This window comes from Notolabrus celidotus, chromosome 17, assembly GCF_009762535.1.
Source record: "Notolabrus celidotus isolate fNotCel1 chromosome 17, fNotCel1.pri, whole genome shotgun sequence".
NCBI lineage: Eukaryota > Metazoa > Chordata > Actinopteri > Labriformes > Labridae > Notolabrus > Notolabrus celidotus.
This window is the reverse complement of record NC_048288.1, coordinates 20,950,717-20,967,316: the sequence shown is the minus strand read 5'-3', so window position 1 is coordinate 20,967,316 and position 16,600 is coordinate 20,950,717. Positions and strand designations below refer to the sequence as shown.

At 40.2% G+C, this 16,600-nt stretch overlaps 1 protein-coding gene and 1 long non-coding RNA gene across 3 annotated transcripts in view; one reads left to right on the top strand and one right to left on the bottom strand.

Moving 5' to 3' along the window:
* The window catches only part of LOC117829301, a 38,414-nt gene extending 34,563 nt beyond the window's left edge, over positions 1–3,851 (top strand). The window contains exon 7 of the long non-coding RNA XR_004634602.1: positions 3,350–3,851. This is a non-coding gene — a long non-coding RNA (uncharacterized LOC117829301). The remainder of the gene's footprint in view (positions 1–3,349) is intronic.
* A 2,162-nt stretch (positions 3,852–6,013) lies between these two features.
* Positions 6,014–16,348, bottom strand: insig1 (insulin induced gene 1). 2 transcript variants are annotated; one of them, XM_034706673.1, is made up of 8 exons: positions 16,195–16,348; positions 14,436–14,589; positions 14,212–14,317; positions 13,736–14,083; positions 11,689–11,813; positions 11,300–11,466; positions 10,689–10,788; positions 6,014–8,411 (listed from the first exon to the last, which is right to left on the bottom strand). In XM_034706673.1, exons 3-8 carry the CDS (start codon positions 14,270–14,272, stop codon positions 8,382–8,384), a joined length of 831 nt encoding a protein of 276 aa, XP_034562564.1. In that variant the 5' UTR covers positions 14,273–14,317; positions 14,436–14,589; positions 16,195–16,348; the 3' UTR covers positions 6,014–8,381. The 2 variants fall into 2 exon arrangements, with proteins under 2 accessions (XP_034562564.1, XP_034562563.1); XM_034706672.1 differs by lacking the exons at positions 14,436–14,589; positions 16,195–16,348 and having other exon boundaries at positions 14,212–14,433.
* Positions 16,349–16,600: the final 252 nt, after the last annotated feature.

The following is a 16,600-nucleotide window of genomic DNA, read 5'->3' as shown; positions in this document are numbered from 1 at the left end:
AATGGGACAAACAATTCATGTTATGCATCCGGGTCCAGCATGCAGCTTTAATTTTAGTGGGCGGAGGTCACTCATAAGCGGTTATTCGACCCCTCTCCCTGTGTGGCATCGCACCCTGCGCCGTTTAAAACTCGCCAAAATAGTGCTGGACTCCCCTGAACGCGCCATGTGCGCCGGACTCCCTTTCACCCCTCTGAGCACCTGAGTTGTTTTTACCCCCCAGCCGCGGGTATGTTGTGAATTTGTCACTTATCAGGGGGGGCGGCCAGTCAAAGGCCATTTTAGGCGCAATAACTTTCCCAGATGGCTTCAGCCTGCCAACTTTGTGCATCTCTCAGCAGCGAGATGGATGGGCTGCAGGCCTGTTGCTGCTCAGAAATGCATCTTACGCTTGCTAATGCAGGCTAATTAAAACGTGACAAACATCGACCTTTAGTGCAGCATAAACAGAGCTGCTAGCATGATTTGGATTATGCAAATGAAGCCTCCGTTATTTGACAGCATTCCAGTTTGCGACAAAAGGACATATTACCTGTGGGGCGACTGTGAGATCACTGCCACACAACAGGTGTCTGGACTTCAGATTTTTAGGATTCAAAGTCTAGCTGATTGAATGTCTGTGTTACATATTTGATAGCATTTTAGTAATGAGCATTTCTGCTCACAGGATCATTATGTGGAATACTTAACCAACAGAAGTCAAACTGGACCCTGGCTGGGATTATTTTCAACTCAATCTTTTAATGCCTTATCATTTTCATATAGCATTGTCCTGTCTGCATCATACTTGAGTTCGTATTGCACTGTCTCTTATAACTGTAGTTTTATTTATTTAAAAAACTCATTTAGGGAAGGGCATTGCAAGTTAGTATGGCTGTATGAGCAGTGTGCCATCACTTATTATATTTCCCCTCCAGGATTAATAGAGCTCTCTATTTGTCAACCACATGCTTGTTCTTATACAAATAAACATACAATAAATACATACATTTAGAATTGATTAGTATGTTTAATTTACATAATTAAAACTAACTCCAAACCCTATAAACAGAGCTTCTCTTAAACCCAGCGGGTGTGCCTTCAAATTTTATATGTGATAGAAAACTAAGCAGTAATCCTGTGGTGGAGATTTTTTCCTACTATCTGTTGGTTTCCACATTTTGGTTGTCTTCCTCTCAGGACAGATCACACAGCCGAAATGCTCACCTTGATTTATTCCATTACCTTCCTTATTATTATCATTATCATTGCCCTGCTCCATTTCCAGACTCTGATCTGGCTGTGAGATGCACGGTGTGTGTTTAATTTACACTGGGAAGGATTTGTTTGGATGGCGTGCATAATGTGCCATCACCTCAGGTTTATGCTGTCATTTTTTGTATTATTGACCTGCTCGGAGGAAGAGGAGGGTATGAACAGGAATGGCACACAAGGCTGAGCATGCTGACTGAACTGATAAATCCCACTGAGATGTTGTTTACGCTCTTGTATCTGCAGCCTCATACCCTGTGTTTTTTGGTAGATTTGGGGCTTTTATTCTTTTGTTTTTACTTTGATTTCCACTGAAGAACTGCAGGATTATCCAAAATATAACCATGAAGAAAGGGGTGATAATTTCACCCCAGACAGGGGTGTGTGGAGCAGCCTGAGTCTGCCATTTGAATGGGATCTGAGAGGTAATTTGAGCTAAAATGGAGTCCACTTCACTCACTCAGCCCCCCATGGCATCCTCTGTAATTCATTATTCCTGGCCGGCTCTGGGATAGAGGCAATGAGAGAGGGCAGAGGACAGGAGTGGACCCAGCTCTGGTGTAATGAAGACTCAGTAGACCTAAACGGCCAAAACACACACACACACACACACACTTCCACACACACATGCATGCACACACACATAATATCTTTCATTATATATCACAGGGAGAGCAGGACATTAATGCCACTCAAGACCTTTTGGTAGGGAAATAAAGAGTGTGCAGTGATTTTCTCCACACTCAATCCATTTCATTGACCTTTTCTATCATGCATGTGACTCTGCCCGCTCTCTGCAGTGTGAGATAAATATTCCAAGAATAATATTCAAGCTACTGTTTAATAAAATATCTTTTTTTAAATCTGAATTTTAATGTTTTTCAGTGATTTAGCATTTAAAAAAAAATAATCTACCGAAATGTTCTTCCAAGTTTTCCCTCTCTTGTTCGTGTGTTTCCTGCATTTTAAAAAAGCACTTGGGTTATGTTAAATCAATGAAATAAACTACCTATTTATGTTCTGCCTAAAGGCTCTGGAGGTTTGTCATCGAAATTTTAGTCCACACAGGAGTAGAAGCTTTTATTAGACTGTAAAATCATGCACTGCCAGACATTGCGGTCCCCTGTCTCTCCACTAGGGGTCCACAGATGTCATGGTGATAATGTCCAGACAAGAAGAGAGGATAAATACTGTCATCTGGTGGCAACAAAAGAAATCACTATCGAGTTGACAGATCTGTGCGTCTATCTTTTTTTTTCTTCCAATGAATGCTTTGTCCTTTAAGAACTCCTGCTTCCCTCCTTTGTGAAACATTGAACTTTGAAAATAATCTTTTGAGAATAAACTCATCTCCAGCCCCCAGAGGACCAAGCACAAGTTTATTATTGTACGTATCTATTTGTAAAAGGGACACACCAGCAACAAGTTTTTTCACGTTAAAAGCAGTGATTTGAATCAGTGGTTACAGAGATGATTCCCTTTAGCAGATTTTTCAGTTTGATTTTAAAGCTGTTCATCTAAGCTCTTAACGTCACCTGGTAAGGCCATCCAAGCTGAATGCCTTAAGGCACAGAAACAAAAGGGTTCAAAGCCATATTTTAATGAAGATTTTCTCCTGTCCACTGAGCCAAAGTTGACAAACTTATACTATAGAAGTGAAGCCAAACAATTTGACATCTTACACATTTGGCACAAATTTAACAACTGTCTAAAATTCCCAAAACATAGATGATACTCCCCCCTCTCTCATATCCTACATTGGTATTACTGCATAGGTATGTTGTCCAATACACCACAGGTTTGTTTATACAGAGACTAGTGGTTTAGTGGCAGTTTTCCTTTCTCAGTATGTGACACAGTATGACAGAAAATAATCCCGGAATGCATAAAAGTCTGTGCTGTATCCACTGAAAGACATTTTCTAATATGTGTACAGTTTTCCATTTTGTATTTCATGTTTTTTTCTTTCATTTTTAACCTCTTTCTTAAAATTAAGGTTTGAATTCAGCCCAACACAAAGGTTTGATGAGTCAAAGCAAACACAAGTTGAGATGTGTTTCCAAAAGCACCTGAGAGACTTGTTAAATGTGTGTTTCAGGCAGAGCGAGGTGACGGCAACAAAGACCCGGTACAGAGGCAGTGAGGGGACCTGGATCCATAAAGTCTGAGTCAAAGACCTCTTGAGTGCCTTAGAGGTGAGAAAAACATGTCCATACAAAAGAAATGTATCAGCTTGTGTGACTGTTTGTTCACTACCATTTAAGATTCTCTCAATTTAATAGGGGTCATTCAGATTGCTGAGTATTTAATTGTATTTAATCCACATAATTGCGTTTCTAAATCTTGCTTTTTCTGTCCTTAAGTCAGAGAGCTTTTTAGCCCTACGTTTCTTTTCTGTCTTTATTTCTGCAATAGAACTGAACCCTAAACTGTAGAGGGATTTGTGTATTCATGTATTTAGCTGGACCTAAATAATGCTTGTATATGGTGTGCAGGAATTCTGATTTTTGATCTGATGTTTTCTTTTTGGAAAATGTCAAATTTAATGAATGCAACTGCGTCAAAATAAAATGTAATGTCATTAAAGTATCTGAACTTTATTGACTCGTGGCTCTTGAGATGAAGCACCACATTTTCAAGGAGACTCAATGAACACACAAAAGTAAAACAAGTAAAGACAAATGACATTACACAACAATCATACACTACAAAAGAACACACAGATGAACACAGCTCACTCAACCTCAACTTCACGCACCCACAAACCCTGCCTTTAGCTGCTGTTTGAGAAAAATGAAGAACAATACAATGACCCAGATAATAAGTCAGTGTAATAACCACCAAATGAAGCAGATTCTCTTCAGGCTATAAATAGCACCAATAAACAGTAGCATGTGACGACACAAATATCAAAAGCAGAAGCAGGTTGTTTTTAAAAGGTGAAAATAAAGATGTCCTGAAGCATTAGAGAGCGATACAAGATCTAAACAAAGGAGGGTTTTTGTATGTTGTTGATCTTCTGTGTTCACAAGATGTGCTTGACTCAGTTGAATCAACAGTTATTATTTAGGGCTTTTCATGTAGCTTTAGATCATGTGATACTGCTGAATTACAAAATGTTGAAAAATAAAATACCCTGGGAAATGCTAAATTTATCAACCACAAGTTCTACATTATTGCTTGAAATTTTCCTTAGGTAGCACACATGTTCTGTCAAACATTCATAAAAGCTGACTTTGAAATCCAACGCTTCATGTTTATTATTTTTGCGCCATTCAAATACTTTAACCATCTTCTACAACACTTTCGTACAAATTTTTACTAAATCTGCTTTGTCTTTTCTTAAAATAACATTTTGGAGTCCATCCATGCTTTGGCTTTTTAACATAAAAAAATAGCTTTGTAAACATCTGACTTCACATGAGTCTAGACTGCCTGACTCCTCTACTTGTTGTCTTAAAGTGACTTTTATAGGGTATGGCCCTTAAATATAAACAAAACTGCTGTCATATTTTCTGGCAGTCGACTGGCTGCATTGATTAAGAGGCCCAGTAACCGCAAATTTGAAGACATAACCAAAACACAAAGGTGTTCAGAGGAGTCGAAATTGGAGCATCTAGCAGACAAACCTATAGACGGCTCAAATCAATAGATCAGATTGGCCTGGGCCTGTCTGCTCGCCTTGAAGGAAACGCAAGGGGAGGAAGAGGAAGAAGAGGAGGGGGGTAGGGGTGGGAGGGGGTCTTTTGGCAATAAGAGGCACTCTAATGGAGTCTTTCAGTTTGCTGTGGCTGGAAATGAAAGGAGGTTGAAGCCTGGCCAATTATTCTGACCGAGAAGAGGAGGAGACTGAGAGAGGAAGGAAAGAGAAAAAGCGGCGTGTGGCGCCTGATAGTTGGCCAGATAGATAGATAGACAGAAAGGTAGATAGAGAGATAGATACCCAGACAGACAAACAGACAGACAGGCAGGGGGATAGATAGATGGATGGACAGATGGATAGACAGATAGATAGATGGATGGATAAAAAGCAGATAAATGTAAATGTACAGTGTCTCAGAACGAGGGGTTCATTCAGAAAAGCCCACAGATATTGGCCCCACTCCCAGAAATTTCCCCCAGTGCAAAAGGTTAACTGTCAGTCCCCCGCTAGGTATAAATAGAAGTCTGCCCTCCAGAAAGGCGTGTTCAGAGAGGGAGTAGACAGAAGAGGAGGGGGGGGGGCAGTTCCTCATGATCCCAGTGACACACAGGGGGTGGGTGGGTGGGGGGTAGTTTCAGTTTTTTTATTTTTTTTTATTTTGGGGAGGGGCGGGGGTAGGGGGGTGTTGGCTGGGAGGGGTCTTACAGAGGGAAGATGCAGCCAAAGACGATATAATGGCTCTGGAGACTGACAGACCCCAGACAAAAGAGCGTCCTCATCTATTCAACTTGACCGTGACAGCAGACACAACAAACTCCTCCGTCAGCACCCCAGAAAGCTTCAGTGTAATTGAGCTGCGGCTTCATCTGACACCAGAAAGATAAAAAATCTGTGGGATTTTGTTTTACATGAGCAGTTCAGACGTGTGGTTGCACTATTGTGAAATGATCAAGGGCAACAGGGTGCATTACAATTGATTTTTAAAGGTTTATATCACTGCAAGTTTCTGCTTTCAGTGAGAGTAACAAAGTCATGCACATAGTTCTTTAATTAATCTCCTGTGTTAACTTTAAATCCAATAATCCAACCACAAATGTTAGTAAAAACTTGACACAAATATCCTCGTCAGGTGTTTTTATTTTCACTTAAATCCATGGTAGCAAAATGATACACATCTGAAATATCAGACACACACACACAACTCTAAAACATCAAAACAAAAGGTGCTTCACCACCTTGAAAAATAAAGCTTCCTCTTCAGTTAAACACACCTGAACATCAGCAGATTCAACCCAAAAAGTGATCTGCCTCAAAAAGTATTTAAAAAAATAAATCAGGTTTCCTTCCATTATGCTACTAAATGAGATTTCTTTTTTTGTCACACCAGTTTGACACAATGTATGTACTTTATGTCATCTCTTGAGAGAGTCATTGGACGACCCTGAAGGCATGTAATCTCTGACCAAAAAACCAAAGACGTTATTGCTCTTTTTGAAGTATCCACACTGCATATACTTACACATGTTATGTACTTTTTTAGCCTTTGTCAGAAATAATAAATAAGGAAGAATAATCGGCTCATGTATAATCTGATTGCACTTAATCCTCTAGACCCCCAAACACAAACTACCTAGTCTAGTCTAGTATGGTAATAATACCTGTCTGATTACAAAGGCAAGCCATTATACATACAAGCTGTAATGTCATAATGTTTGTACACATGATAAAACTAAACTGTTATAGTGACAAAAGCACTACATTCTATAATACACCGGCAATCACAGATTGCAAATCTTAAGTCATAATGTCCTGCCCTCTCTTAGCGTTCCCAAACTATTGTTTGAAAATAAAACTTGAAATGGGAAATGTGTGCCATCACACAGTAAAATGTTTGTCTCAGTGGGGAGCATGAGACATTTAACACCTGGTTGCAAAAGATAAAAAGTTTCAAACTGGTTTTAAACAAAAACCAAAGATGCTGGCAGAAGAAGTTGTAGTAAACTTCCAGAACATTTGTTAAGAAAAAACATCCACCGCTGTGACTTTCTCGCCCTGATAGTCAAAAAACACTAAATACGCTCAGAATGGCATACTTTCAACCAGACTAATGCTTTGAGGTCTTACCTCTCCCTGCTTCCTTACTTAACAATCCTCCGTCTGTCTCTCTGAAACTTGCCAGAACAGACAAAACGACAAACCGAAGGTCTCAGGGGAGTTTTCCAAAACATGTGATTTTTACACTGACAGACAGTTAGCTGTGAATACAACATGATTCACTGCTAAATACCACTAATTCAAGAAAAACAAGTGAATATCAGCCAGTATAAACGTGTATCAAACGACTTGGCACTCCTGGACACATTTCCTGTACCTCCTCATTACACTCCAATACACCACTCTGGTGGCTGTAGGGTAAATATGTAGCTAGTGCTAGTTAGCTTAGCCTTTAAAGTTTGAATCAAGGACACAAATGCAAAATGTTAATTACTGAGCCTTCGGCAGATTTTGCCAGGGTGATATTTCCATGTTGCCAGCCTTCTCCTGATTGCAGGCTTCAGCTAGCACATTTACCACACAGCTCTCAATAAAGGAGCACCTTAACTCATACAATAAGGTCAAAACTGCTCCGTACAGTAAACATGTGGTTAGGCCAGCTGACAGATAAAACACTTTAATTGGCAGGTACGTTTTGGTACTCTCAGCAAGGACACGCTAGCCGAACCCTGTGTTAGTATTTGTGCCAAGTCTAAACAAGCTAACCTGCTTCTGGTGCTAGCTACATATTTACCAAACAGATCTTAACATTTAAACAAAAGCTGTTTCACAAATCTCCATCAATTGCTTCCCAATGGGAGGCATCATTCATTGTCAATCGTGGTACATTTGGTTTGGGGTCATTCAAAACTCATAAAATAAATACTTAATTTGGTTTGACTGGGAACATACATCTACCCTGTGCTTCAGTGATGCAACTGTGGCAGCTGAATACATTTCTATGTGAGAGTGAACACACTGTTATTTGCCCACTCATGCAATATTCCCTTTTATGATCATATAATATTCAGGCTAAAAGTTACAGCACCCCTCTCACTTTACGTCTGCCAAGATCAGGATACATTCACACTAAATCATACACGCAACCTTCCAATCCATAAACTACGGAAAGAAACAAACTTCCAGCATGAAATCAAAAACAGTTCACTTCAAAGAAACAAAACAGAAGGCAAACACTGTCCTCTGGTCTTAGTGTGAAGTAAGCTGTACTGCTAATGGAGGACAACAAGGGTGGGAGGAGGAGGTTGTTTGGCCACAGGGAGGTGCAGAGGACATGGCACGTTAGATGAGGGGCTTCTTCTGACCCGCACTTTGTTGATAGAACAAAGGATGAAGTCAAAACAATGAGTCTTTTTTCTCATGTTACTCGTCTCGTTCTTCACATAACTTGTCCATTTGGACAACGGCTGCCCTTCATGTGATTTTCAGCCGCTCAGTCCATGTGGGGTTTCTCTGGACCGCCCTGAGGAGAGAAAGAAGGAGAAGACTTAATCATTACAAAAGTTATCTTTTAATACTTTACCCGTTGTAGTCTTATTAACAGAGACACAGAATTAATCCTTCATATGCAAGCACTGTCAAAACAGAAGGAAAGATTTCTTTTCTGTTGGCAGAAACCCTGAACAGAACCAGACCTGTAAGCGAAAAGCCATCCAGCCGTCATCAACACATCTGTATCCTGTAAACTTGACAATACTGACTAACTTTTGCATTCACAGGAATAATTCCTGCTTCTGCTTTAGATTTAAAGAACAGAGTATTTGTCTTTCTGTTCCTTATTTTTTGGAACTTTTTTTCCAGAGAGGAAACGGTACTGCTTTCTCAGCATGAAAAACTGCTCTTTCATATACTTTATACTTTTTTTGTCATCATCAACACTTCAGATATAAAGAACTCAGCATTACATGTTTGGTTCAGCAGTTTGTGCAATGACTCCAAAATGGCACGTTCGACTGTAACTGTAGATAAACTTGTAAAATTAATTGCCATTCAGCTTCAAAGCAGATCTAATGAGTGCAAGAGTTGGACAGAGCGACAGCTTTTTTTTATTCTGCTTGGTCAATGCTGCCAAACAGATTGTTTCACTGGAATCTACATTATGCACAAAAGGGGAGCAACCAAAAAACAGATTCGAGGAAGAGTCTCATGTTCCTCCAAATCACTCTCATAAATGAGTCACTGGAGCGAAAGCGAGAAAAACAAGAGAACAAAACCACGAGTGCAGACTTGTGCCAACATTCCTCAGGCCTCATCACAAACAAAAACAACGAGTAGCAAATGACCCTCTGGTCAGCCGAGTCCTGACTGGCTCTGTGTCTCGCCACGACTGTGAAAAACAACAGCCCTTAATCTGCTTTCACGCTTTCACTGAGTCAAACTGAGGGAGTGATGGGACTCTTACTTTACAGACAGAATGAGGTGAGGCTTCTGGGCACGGGCTTAATGAAGACGTCAAAGCTGACTTGATGGGATAATTATGAAGGAAGGAGGGCTTCCAATGCACTTTCAGCAACTTTAAACCTTTTGACAATGTTATCGGCTGTCATGGCTCAGCTGAACATCAGCAAAATAAGCGTGTGTGGTGCAGAGGAGTCTTTTGAAGTCGGAATCTCTGTCAACCGGTTTAGACGGAGTGCAGAACAGTCTGACATTTACAGATTTTAAAGGCTGATAAAGACAAATGTGTGTGGAAGTGTTTTGCAAGTGACAGAAACAGAAGAGTGGATCACAGGTGTATTTCGGTGAATCGTATCAAGATCATAGATTTACTTTGAGTGTAAAACAATCTGAAGAAGTGAAACTGGTTTGGCGGCTGCTTCAAGGAATAGATCATCCAAAAGCTTAGGATAAAAGTGACTTTTGGAGATTAAATATGCCCAACTCCACCAAAATATCAAATACATTATGAATTTAAGATTATGAAACAAAAACAATCTTTTGCGGGATGCTTTATTTGCTAAATAGGTAAATTGTATGCCCCCAAACAGTGGCTACAGTTCTCAACACTAATAACTATTTCAACTCCTGATTGCTCAGCTGTCCGTCTTCAGCTGTCCAATCAAAAAAGGCAAAAAATCCCCAAAAATCATTAAAACACACAGTTTTGTCTAAAAACACATCTAGTTAGATATATTCCTATATAAACGTCAAATTAACAAGCAGCAAGAATGTCCCAGGTTATGCACCAGTTGCATGTAAGTGCTAAGTGGTGTTGCTTGAATATTTCCTCCTCTTACATCGGATCAGGCGACTTCTTGCGGTGGGGGCTGACAGGAATAAACCTTACACCTCCTATTGACTGAAAGTAGTCTTGAGGTAAATTATTTCTTTCTCACAGGGTTAGAGAGTTTCAATTTCAAGATTACAGACTGCTGCTTTGACTGTTGAGTGAACTTGCATCATTACATTTTACCAAAGGCCTGCTGGAGTCTGATTGTTACTCAGAGGAATGAAATCAACTCTTAAAGATAGATGAGAAATGTGCCCCTAGGTTGACCTAGCAGTGAAGCACGCACCCCATATATAGAGGCCAGAGTCCTTGTTGCAGCGGTAGCTGGATTAACTCCCGGTCATGACCTTTTGCTGCATGTTTTCCTCCACTCACTACTCTCCACATTTACAGCCTCTCTCTTTAGTTGTCCTACCAATAAGGCAAGAAAATGCCCCAAAAAGTAACTTAAAAAAGGAGATAAGAAACGTAAGATATAAGATTAAAGGTTAAAGAAAGGTGCAGACTTACCATGGCAAGTTGTCGTCCAATGTTTCCCACAGTAACACCGCCTGAGAAGAATATACATGGTAGCCAGGAGCGTACATACAAGAAGTCTGGAGATGTGTACCTGAAAGAGCCAAAACAAAAACATAATTTAGTGTTCATGCCATAGAGCAGGTTAACTTGTGTCATTTAGTAGCAGATTCTGACCTATGACCTCTTTGCAAGGAGTCATAATAAACCACAGTCTATAGAGTTACACAAGATTTTATGTCACAGAAAAAGAAACACACGGACTCATAATTATCTCCCCTCATATTTCCCTCTCTTTTTTTCCCCGGCTGCCTTTGCACCTTGATTCATGACAAACACTTCCTTCTCTCAGCTGAGCACTTTTTGTTTATCACTAAGGCATGTTAAAAATGCTCAAAGAGACAAAGGGACTTTCAAAAACAGGACTCAGAACTTTAATTACAACCTGTCACAACATCTTTGTTTGACAGGAACAGGCTAAATGTATTACCACCTCAGCTGTATAACAAACATTTATGCAAAACCGTTTTTGTTATGGGTGTAAAGCAAAACAGAACTTAGGGACTGATCATCAAAGATAGCAGCAGAAACGAAAGCTAACTTACTGGTAGACTCCATTGTAGACCAGCAGCTGTGTGATGATGGTTGCAAGGAAGGCAGTGGTGATCCCCAAACCAAAGCCGCTCCTGGACCGGTCAAATGTCCACCACAGGCCCAAGGACAAGGCTGCGAGGGTTAGGGAGAGCTGCACGTTGTTGTCAATGTCTAGTTTCTGAGGTACGAGGCAGTTAGGGATAAAGTCAAACAGGTGTGACGCTAGAGAGGGGTAAGTTCTTGTGCAAATATTTGATTTACCTGTTAGCACTAAGATCTATCACATGATAAGGGTACAGGAAGACATCCTTTAGCACAAACTACTTTGCAAACTTGTTATGTCAAAAATGACAAACTATCTTTGACGAATGTAACGGTCAGTCCTTGGACGAAAGGATACAACACTGGCGTGGTTGATGCCTACGAACACTGCGATGCACCTCATGACGCTGGCCCACTCCCTCTTGAACTTATGTGGCTCTCCCAAATGGCTGTCGAGGCAGGGATACAGCAGGCCGATGACAGCTGTGAAAACAAAACAAACCAACACAAAAAATAAGCAGATATCCTGTGAAACACCAGGGGGGGGGGGGGCAAAATGTTTTCAGGGAGCTGCTTTGTGGGGATTCTTTTATTCGCTGAACAAGCACTGCTAAAATAAGAGACTCATGGAGACACTTGAATACACTTGTGCAAGTATACAAGTTGGATAAATCTAAGAGCTCATGACTGACAAGGGGGTGTCAAATATATTTGAAGATTTATGGTAGTGAAGTGTTGGGGCCTATATCCCCTGGGGGTGCTTCTGCTTACAACCCCCCCCCCCAATAAAAGAACACTCTTCTACTTTGTCTCTTAAACTTCTTTAATGTTGTTTTTCCTAGGTTAACCATAGATAATGGACAGATTGATTTAAAGAGATGTAACCAGTTTGGTCTTGTTGTTAGACACTTGCGCCCCATGTATACAAGCTTTAGTCCTCAAAGCGAGCAGCCCGGGATTCATTCCAAACTGCAGCCCTTAGCCCAGGGGTGTTAAACCTACGGCCTGCAGGCCAAAACCGGCCCACTAGAGGCTCCAATCCGGCCGTGGATGACTTCCCAAATGAAAAAATTACAGAGAAGAGAATAACTGCAATTTTTCAATAAAAGTAATTACTCTATCAGATTTGTTCTCTGGAGGTTGAATACAATCATTGTGCTGATGGAGTGCACCTGAACTGCGCAGGTGAGTGGGAAACCTGTGTGCTTGCTGTGTTTGCAGCAGGTTTCAGTGCTTAAAGAATAAAATATTTGGCCCCACTATGAGACTCATCATGGCTAAAAATACAACAGCTGTTTTAGTAATAATATAGTTCATTAAAAGTGAACATTTTCTGAATTTACCTGTACTTTTTGCACTAAAACAAAGGGAAATTTTGGAGTTGTCCTTCTTTATAGGTTATTATGTTATGATCTTACTAGTTCGGTCCACTTGAGATCAAATTGGTCAGTATGTGGCCCCTGAACTGAATTAGTTTGACATCCCTGCCTTAGCCCATGTCATTCCCCACTTTCTCTCTTACTTTCCTTCTCTATTCACTGTCCTATATTCTCTGAAAAGCCCCCAAAATAAAAAATATTCCTAAAAGAAGTACATTTTAGATGCAGACTTTGACATAACTAAGCTCACAGTAAACTACGTGTTGCCCTAGTTTACACAATAAAGACTTCAACAAGTCCTTGCACGGCACTGACAGCAATTAATAATGCATAAACTAATGTAAACAGACTGTCAAGACAAGAAGCTACACCTCCACATTCACTTGTTTTCTGCCCTGAAGCAAACAGGAGGAGGAGCTGACGAGAGACGCGGTTGTTTTTCCTCCCATTCCCCCATTTCCGGGTTCCTGGCCTTAAAGTACCGCCCCTCAGCTCACCCGTTATGACACCAGCCAATGAGCGCACAGCTCACCTCGTGTCCTGTTGTTGCAGCCAATCAGAGCTCGAGAATCTCTGCCATACGTACTAAGTCATTTTTTTTCACAACTGTGCCAGACAAAACCATCAAGACTATTATAGCAGTGGAGAAGAAGGTTTATATAATAGCCAACAAAAACAAGGCCGAATAATGAGTCACATCCACCTGATAGCACAGAAGCTGACAGCAGCAGTATAAACAGAACACTTTGTTTTAGAGACAGAATTGCACTGTTCTGCTGCAGAATTTGTGGTTTGAGTAAACTTTGCAGGGATAATGTCACGACTTTCTGCAGCCACTGATGATTTTTTAAAATTGCTATGACTGACTACCCTCCTTTTCATGCTTTTACTTAAAGGAAGCAAACAGCAGCACTATACCCTCCCCTCTCTGCATTCCTTTGTCCCAAACTTTGCAGCAAAGTACTCATCACCCTGCTCTGGCTGCTCCGAAAATTAAACACACGGATTAACTATTTGTTGACTTACCGGCTCCTGTTCCACAACAAGGAGGGATCCACCAAGCAGATGAGAACAAAGTTGTCATCACCTCTTCTGGAAACAGAGTGACATGTCTTTGAATCTGCAGCAAGTTGAGCACCAGGGCGAGAAACGCTCCCACAGTGAAGAGGACCAGACCCCGGCGGATGAGGTTGGCTGTCCGGACGTCGTGCAGAGAGCCATAGGCATTGCTAAGCACTGAAGTGATAATGGACATCATTTCTTCAGCTTTAGATGCTATCCAGTTAGCTCCAGATGAGTGCTTACTTTCAACCCTTGATGCACAGGAGCAGCTCCAGCAGTGATCCTCCAGTCTGGGCATTTGGCACTTTTGGGCTATATGAAGGGATAGGACAAAAGGGATACACTTTAAATTGAATAATGACACACATTGTTTATTGGCTTCTCTGAAAAATAAATGATTGGCATTAAAGTAAGAAAAAAACGTGTTCCTTGTTCCTTACCTTGATCTCCAGACGTCGTCAGTGTCTGGTCCAATAAACAGGAGCCTCCACTCCTGTTCATCCGCGCCACAGCTACTAATCTACCCAGGATCCCCTCCTTGTTCTCCTGCTCGGTACAACAAGGACTTCAATCACGTTATTTGTTCACATCATTCGTTAGCAGACAAACATTGAGCGAGAACAACAACACAGTGCTGCTCCGTTCCACAGCACAGATCTCATACCGGGGGCAACAGCTTCCTCTGCAGAAAACAATCACAGCTGTGTCGGGTGAGAATCGACAGCCAATCAGAGCGCGGCGGCTGATATGACGTGGCGCCACCCCACCGCCCCCTTCGTCCGGAACAGACGCGCTGAGTAGTTCTGGAGGCTGCAGAGCTGAAGTGAAAGTGGAAACAGAGCAGTACTTTAAATGGTAGCAGAACTATAAGTAACCCCTTATGTAAAGAGCATTTCAAGAGCTATTATAAAATCAAGGATACAAGATTTGGGGATAGATATATTTACATAATAATAATAATAATAATAATAATAATAATAATAATAGATAAAAAAAGCTAACTTTTTCTTTGAAACTGGAGGCGGATAGATTTAAAAGAATTTGGGAAAACTGGATCAAGTACATAAAACTAATTAGGTCAGATTTTTTCTGAGATGTCAATTGTGGAGAGGAAACCCTAGTTCATAGCTACAGAAGTTGGAATGTTTTGTTTCTTTTGATTTTATTTATTATTTCATTTGACTTTTTACTATATTCGCTACACTGGTAACATAGTAAAATTCTGTTAGTCGAACTGGCTAAAATACATGGCAGAATGTAAATAACCACCATGTCCTGGGCATAATTTTATTTGGGTACATGAAATGGTACGGCCACTTTATTTTGATTTCAAGTAAAATACTGAGGAAGTCTTTGAGTGTCATGTTTAAGTTAAAGATGATGCATTTGTAAAAGAAAATAGAAAAAAACACTCAGTTATTGTGTACCAACTGTATGTAGAGTATATGGTATAATGTTCAAAAAAAAAAAAATCAAGGACAGTGCTGAAACTGATATAATCTTACTTTTTTGTCATGCATAAAATACATTTCCATCCCAAAACCAGCCACGAGACACAATTATCTAAACATACAATTAAAAAAAAACACAAGTAGCCAACTTATGAGCATTTGAATAGTACAATTTCATTTGTCCATTGACAATGCATCTACAATGTGTAGATTTTTAAATATGCACTATATCTATTATAGTTGTTATTAACACAACATAGAAAGACGCTTGATTAAAAAGTAAGTTGTAGAAAGACCAGACCTTAGAGATGTACACTATTGGTCAAAAGTTTGGACACACCTTCTCATTCAATGGTTTTTATTTATTTTTAGTATTTTCGACATTGTAGATTAATACTGAAGACATCACAACTATGAAATAATCTGGTTTTGCCATAATATGGATTACAACAGTCGTCAAATAGGGCAATCCATTGTGTACTAACCCTACCTCTGAACAACACAACTAATGGTCTCAAACACATTAAGAAGGCAAGTCATTCTACAAATGAACTCTTGACAAGGCTCATGTTAATTAAAAACCATTCCAGGACCCCACTTCATGAAGCAGACTGAGAGAATACCAAGAGTGTGCAAAGCTGTCATGAAGGAAAAAATAATGCTATTTTACAGAATCTAAAATATAAAACATATTCTGGTTTGTTTAACACTTTTTTGTTAATTAAATAATTCTATATATGTTTATTTATATTTTGGATCTCTTTGGCATTAATCTACAGTGTTTCAAATAATTAAAATAAATACAAATCCTTGAATGTTTCCAAACTTTTGACTGGTAGTGTACATGAACGTAACACAAGTCAAATAGCCTATTAACTCATAATCACTGTTTAATCCAAGCTGTAATAGACACATAAACAGAGATTACATAGATTGACTTCTGTGAACTTATTTAAACAAAAGACATTTTACCAGATTGAAAGCAGGACTCCAATGTAATCCCTCTTGAATGCAGGTTAAAACTTTCACTGATCTTGTCCCAAAGAGCAAACTCCCTTTTGCCAGTCAGCTGAACCTTTACATTCTCCTGGACTCCACATGTACCTTTATATAGGCGGGCTTTGGGAAATGGGATCAGTGGCACAACAGTGTTTTTCTTTGCTGTTGGCAAAAAGTTGTTGAACTTTCAGGCTGCAGGAGGCGTGGCATGTTGGGAGGAGTGTACCTAGAGGGCATGTAGGGCCCCACACGTCAGTCAGAGATAATGAAAATGCAAAAGGTTCATGGCCTCGATGACACAGTCTTTCAAGGACCGACAACAACATGGAGCGATGTTTTGCAAGAACATGTATCCACTAGGAGTAGGGCAGTAGAACAA

Excerpts from the sequence above, each read along its gene's own strand:
- insig1 (XM_034706673.1), bottom strand. The coding sequence starts at position 14,272 with ATGAACAGGAGTGGAGGCTCCTGTTTATTGGACCAGACACTGACGACG. Across the intron at positions 14,084-14,211 it reads GACGACGTCTGGAGATCAAG|CCCAAAAGTGCCAAATGCCC; the intron begins GTAAGGAACAAG and ends CCCTTCATATAG. Across the intron at positions 11,814-13,735 it reads TTGTTGTGGAACAGGAGCCG|CTGTCATCGGCCTGCTGTAT; the intron begins GTAAGTCAACAA and ends TTGTTTTCACAG.